Source organism: Cydia pomonella, chromosome 17, assembly GCF_033807575.1.
Source record: "Cydia pomonella isolate Wapato2018A chromosome 17, ilCydPomo1, whole genome shotgun sequence".
NCBI classification, from domain to species: Eukaryota; Metazoa; Arthropoda; class Insecta; order Lepidoptera; family Tortricidae; genus Cydia; species Cydia pomonella.
The window spans coordinates 12,839,775-12,846,182 of record NC_084719.1 but is presented as its reverse complement, the minus strand read 5'-3'; the positions used below and the strand labels follow the sequence as shown (position 1 = coordinate 12,846,182).

The window sequence follows — 6,408 nt, the reverse complement described above, 5'->3', positions numbered from 1 at the left end:
AAAAATAAATTTTTGAAGTTTTCAGTGTTGCCACCAGACCCACCAGTCCAAAGAGTATGGTTCCTAGTTGCGTCAGCCTGCGTCGTCTACGACTTGGCCTGGACAGAAAAATGTAAATGTATTTCCTTTTTAGAAAAAAATAGGGCACCACACTGGAAATAAAGACTAACTTAAAATAAATAAGTACAAATAGAAATCACCATCCGCTAAATCAGAAATGTCATCAACAAGAATGAAAGGAACGAATGAACGCTTCTTATAGTGTACGTAAGGCAGCGATTAGACTATTAGAATCATTAAACATTACTAAAATAATTAGTTCACTTGTAAATTACAGAATGATAATTAAAAATTGTTTTCGTACTAAGTATTCTATTTGTTAATATTTATTTAAAGTTATAAAAATAAGTGCGTGAATATAACCTGTGTGTATACGTTCTTTTTTTATTTTCAAGCTAGCGAACTGTCAAACTCACTCAAATAAAGACTGACCAGGAACATATGATCATTGTCAAGAGGGCGCTGTTATTCTCATGTGTAGGGTGACAGTTCAGTTTAGTATGAAAAATTTAGTACCGATGAAATTCCGCAATATGGCGCGTGATCATATATTACTGGTCATGCTTTTAAAACACAATGCGTTTCGTTTTAATTTCATTCTTCAATTCAAATCAAATCATTCATTTATAATCAGTCAACGTGAAAGGACGTCCGTGGCGTGTTTGCGCGTCCTTTTCACGTGCTTTGAAATTATAGTGACAATTATCGTTTTTATCACAGAAAGTCTATATTTTGATACCAATGTTATTCTTCTAGTAATATTAGTAACATACATGCTTTAAGTGTATGTAAAATGGCTTTAATGCTGACATAATGCGCCTGTTTACAAAAAAACAGATTTTGATTACCTTTACTAAATGTATGTATATCAAATAATTTATAAAACAGTACTGTCATCAAATTAGTAGTGCAATCGAAAATGTCTCCAATAACACTTTAATCTATTGTAAATACATTGGTATAGTCATTACAAAAACGCCGGTCGTAAGAAATAAAAATGAGTTCCCCCGAAAAGGACATTGAGTTGAGCCCAGTTAAAAGTGATCCTACTCCGAGCGGTCCAGCACTACCGGAGAAGCTGAATGTGCCCATAGACGATGAAGAAGATGTTATTATCGGACGGTTTAGGAAAATAAGTTCTGCTAAGTCTATGGCAGCTACAAACGGCCAAATACAATATCCTTCTGATATAACAGTGAAGTTGGATGGTGATTCTGAGTCAGGATTGCAGTTTAAGAAGGAGCCTGGTGAGAAGGACAAGCTGCTGGAGCCAAACAATGGAGTGGTGATTCAGAGGAAGACTCCAGTCACTAAGAGCAGTTTCAGAGATATAGAGAAGCCATCTCGGTTCAGGAATCAGCAGTCTGCTACCAGGTTCCAGGTGAGATTATAATAGTAACCAAAGCTGTATTAGTTTTCCACCAATTTAATTTGAATGGAATATCCCTAATTTAAAATCTTTTTTGAATTTTTCGAAAGATATTCAGTATTTTTTAATTAATGTCACTTTTGCCATGTTAACACAATGCAGATTGGGGACTTCACACACACCAATTAATGTATTTAATGAATTTTGAATTTCTTTTTTGAAAACACTCATAAGTGAATCTTACCAACAATAAAACCTAGATGGATCGATGTTTCACCCTCGTTAGCCTCTGGTTTAAAAATTAAATTAAATCATTATAATTTAATGCCCACTGGCCTACTGCAAAACTCAGGCAAATTAATTCTTCTTCAAATGTATCCTAGGTTGATCAAATTGTCGTTTTTATATGTCCGTATATTGTAAACAAATTTCATCAAAATTGCTAAAGCCACATATGAAATAATCATATTTTATCAGATATGTTTGTATCTGAAAAAATATGATAGATTATTTGCCGCTTCTGTATTTTTGAAATCTTGTTGTTTTTCTTTTAAATTCATTAATTGGGCTATTTCTAGCCAAACTGCTGCATATACAATTTATAAAATATATGTGTTTAAACATTATATTTCACTTTTAATTAATGATTTATATGAAGTAAATATTATAGCATATCTAATTGATTATTATTGGAATGCATAGAATTACGTCAATCGCAAATATGGATATGCAATCAAATGGTTTTTCTTTTAAGTATTATGTAGGTTGCTGTTAACTTATTTTATTTTATTATTAACAGGTACACTAATTTTTATCATCTTCATCTTCCTAGTATTTGTCCCGGTTTTTCGCCACAGCTCTTGGGAGCCTGAGGTCCCCTTGGCAACTAATACCAAGAATTGAAACTAGTGTCTTCATACTAACTTGATACCGCGATGAAATGCACAATGGTTTCCCATAAAAGTCCCGATGCTAAGTCCGAATTTGATAGTCTGTCACGGACCTTGCCGAAAGTACAAAAAAGAAACTAGAAATTTACTTGCCGAAATTAGAAATTTACTGGTAGACACAAAAGCGAAATCTGTCACCTGTGACCTTGCTTACATAATCTCATCTGTCAAGGTGTTTCGGCAGGAAAAGCCATGGCAGACTTATATATTCCTGAACTTAGGGTTCATATCTACCAACTGGAGTTGGTTTCATGTTGGTATCTGATGGTCTGCTTTGTGTCTTTTCTGTGTCTGCCAGTAAATTTCGTCTCTACCACTATTTTTTACGAAAGTGTCTGCCATTTTGCCTTCCATTCCAACCCAGCGTTTAGTTATACCGTCATATAAGAATCTTATAAGTATGTACCTAAGCATCTGCAATAGCGAAATGTGCAAATACATGCCACAAGCAAATGTACGGTCACGTCTGAAAATATCGATACGAAAAAAGTGCCAAAAATATGTATACACGACTTTATTGCCCATATATTAAGGTAGTGTGTACATATTTTTGGCACATTTTTCGTACCGATATTTTCGAACTATAGCCTATCTCAATCTCTATTTCGTTTCGCCGCTTGGGCACCAAAATTTTCTAAGGATAGATACATAACTTTTTTTTTTTACTACGATTTAATCTTCAATAATCATAAATCTTGAGATGTGGCCGTATAGCAGGCAGTGGCGTAGCGTGAATTAATCTAGCCGTCGGCAAATCCACATCTGCGAGGCCCTTTTCAAATGTGTTTTCCCAAGGTAATAAAAAGGTTGGCTTTGCGATGCCTCTCTAAGTGCGAGACCATGGGTGAGGGCCCCATTCGACCATGCCTATTTCTACGCCACTGATAGCAGACAGCATACGTTTGTCCCCCAAGAAAATACAAATGTGTGCCGATAGGTACCCAGGTAACAAATTTCCAAAATGTTACCTATCACGTAACTTGACATCCTCCTCCTCCTTAGCATTTCTTTCTTCCGGACACTCAGAATACTCAGAATAATAAAAATCGTAATAACTTCCGAGCAAAGCAAACCATAGCAATGTACCTATACTTATCGCAGTTATAAAATTTAACTACCTGCGACCATAACTCACCATAATTACGTGAAACTTTAAAAGGCCATATGTAAATTGTATTTTTCTTTAATGTAGATCGTTCTGATTCGTGATATTAAAACAGATAAGCAATGTTGAAATAATGGAGCGCTACCTATTTAAACAGTCGGTAGCGCTTTATGTTCACAATACGATTAATGTTCTGCAAACAATGAATTTCTGTCGGTTTGTAAAAAACTTTACCGGCTTTTCATTCGGGCACAATCAGATATAAAAAAATAGTTATTTACGATACAAGTGCAGAAAATAGGAAATTCGCAACGAGTGGTGATAAATTAAAAATCAACACGAGTTGCGAATTACCTATTCGCACGTGTATCGTACAACGTTTTTCAGTACATACTTGGTTTTGACGAGCAGTTTGGCCTAGTGGGTAGTGACCCTGCCTACGAAGCCGATGGCCCGGGTTCAAATCCTGGTAAGGGCATTTATTCGTGTGATGAGCATGTATATTTGTTCCCGCGTCATGGGTGTTTTCTATGTATTTATAAATATTTATATATTATATATATCGTTGTCTAAGTACCCTCAACACAAGCTTTATTGAGCTTACTGTGGGACTTAGTCAATTTGTGTAATAATGTCCTATAATATTTATTTATTTAAATGGCTCTTTAAAGTTTCGACATATGCACGGAAAGTACTCATTCACGCACGCGTGGGGGTAAGTAGCACAATATGTACCGTAATGGTTTTTTACTCCCTTCGGCCGTGTTTTAATTTATCGTCACTCGTTACGAATTTCCTATTTTTCGCACTTGTATCGTAAATAACTATTTTATCACACTTGTTCGTAAATTATTTTATTCCACACTCGCGTACAGGGAGTGGCAGCTGATATTACTCTCCAGAGACTTACGGATTTTTAGAATTCCGTATATCTTCTATTAACAGTCTAGTGCCCGAAAGCTGTTATTTGGTATGAATATAATATATATGTTATATATCAATCACGGTGACAAAATGTAAAATAAATAAACTTTAACAGTACATATAGTGCTACTTTACCATCCTAGTGCGGTAATTAGTATTTTACGTGCCTAGATGTCGAAAATTTAAAGGGCCAATTTAAAATTTGTGTACTGAAAAACGTCCAATGCACGTTCGAATAGGTAATTCGCAACTCGTGTCGACTTGCTTAGGATAACACATTGAGTGCAGGGAACCCGCTCGGCAGGCTTTTTACTTTTCTGTTCGTAGTCGCTTTTCTTTACGCTAATACGAAAACTTGCGCTGCTTAGCGCTACGAAAACGTTGGCAGTGAATGTGTTAATAACGAATGTTTAAAATTGGCATAGGCATAGTTGTACTAAAGTACTGCAGTTAACCAAGTTCACGGCCTTTTACCCATCGTTTCCCTCCATCTCCGAACATCGAAGACGTTCGCCGTCGGCGCCCCGTCTTCCAATAAATCATAATAGTTTCAAATTGGATAAGTGCACTCGCGGCGTTTGCTTCCTATAGCCTCGTAGGTCCACTTAACGGGATGGGTGCTTGAAATAACACACCTGGTTTCATGGCGGACCGACCTATTTTCCTCGCGTTGTGGTGGTGAAAAATTGTTTGTTTCAGTCGGAGGCAAAGTTTGTTTAACCCCTTGTTGCCTTGAAACCCTCGCTTGCTCGGGTATCAATATTAGCACGAGCGGTTAAATAACAACTTTGCTTCCTTGTAAAACAAATAATTATTCCTTATCGCCAACCTGATCAGTTGCTCAACGGTCTTAATCCTTGCCCCAGTAACAACTGTTACCTAGTGGTTACTCTCAGACCAACTTTCGACTGCGGTCTACACATGTTTGGCATAATCCCGTGATTCTTGGCGGGCCGACCCAGTTTCAACTAGCTCCAAATGTTAATCATTTTGGTGAATGTATGTGGTAAATACAGGTAACGAATTTGACCGTCTTGTGGTCCACGTGGTCCAGTAACAAAACTGACCGCGTGATTCTAATTTGTCGCATTCTTGAACAGCAATGTCATCGGTTCAGGTCACAAAGTAGATAATAGTATTTACCTACTCTACGAGAGGATTACTCGTACTGTCCATCTTCTTTATTTATTTATTTCCTATTCTTATCTTTCTGCCGCACGCTTCTTGCTGGGATACCCTACCCTACGCAATGAACATACCTACAGGGTGTTTATTTACTCACCTGCAATAATTTACGGGCTGAATATATAGGTCATACTGAGCAACTTTTACCATAGTAACCTTTTACCGCGATTTCTCTTAAAAATTATCTGTTTCACACATTTTGGCTGTCTGACCTTGACATTTTCTATGGGAGAGTAATTTTTTTTTCGCGAAATCGTGTTGGTGCCATAGTAAAAGTTGCTCAATATGACTTATATATTTATCCCGTAAAATATTGCAGGTGACTAAATAAACATCCTGTATAGGTATAGGTTAGTTAGTTAGTTAGTGCTTCTGGGCATTTTCCGCAACTCGACAACCATTGTGCCTATTTTGCGTGAAACGAGGTAGCGCTACTCTAACCACCCCAGCTCCTCCACGAAGCCTAGCAAAGTTTTCAGGCTGCTAATTGCCTCTCCTAGTGTGCACGGATTCCCTAGGTATTTGTTCCTGTATACTTCTACCTGTTTGCAGTCTAGGAGAATATGTTTTGTTGTTTCTTCTTCTTCCATAGGTATAGGTAATCGTCGCATGAAATTTGAATTAAAAAAAAATTGACTCTCCCATACTCCCATAGTAAGTGTCAAGGTCAGACTGCTAAAATGTATGGAATAGTCCAATTTTTTTTGCGATTTCTTGGTTGGGCCCATAGTAAAAGTTGCTCAGAATGACCTATATATTCACTCCATTAATTATTGCAGGTGACTAAATAAACATCCTATAGAAGTGTGTTTGTT

The 6,408-nt window shown here is 36.8% G+C and overlaps 1 protein-coding gene across 2 annotated transcripts in view; it reads left to right on the top strand.

Moving 5' to 3' along the window:
• Positions 1 to 419: 419 nt before the first annotated feature.
• Positions 420 to 6,408, top strand: part of LOC133527273 (bumetanide-sensitive sodium-(potassium)-chloride cotransporter-like) — a 44,827-nt gene continuing 38,838 nt past the window's right edge. Inside the window, exon 1 of one of the 2 annotated variants that reach the window (XM_061864210.1) lies at positions 420 to 1,441. In XM_061864210.1, the coding sequence (XP_061720194.1) occupies positions 1,058 to 1,441 (384 nt within the window). In that variant the 5' untranslated portion in view covers positions 420 to 1,057. The remainder of the gene's footprint in view (positions 1,442 to 6,408) is intronic. The other variant, XM_061864212.1, reaches the window with a different exon arrangement.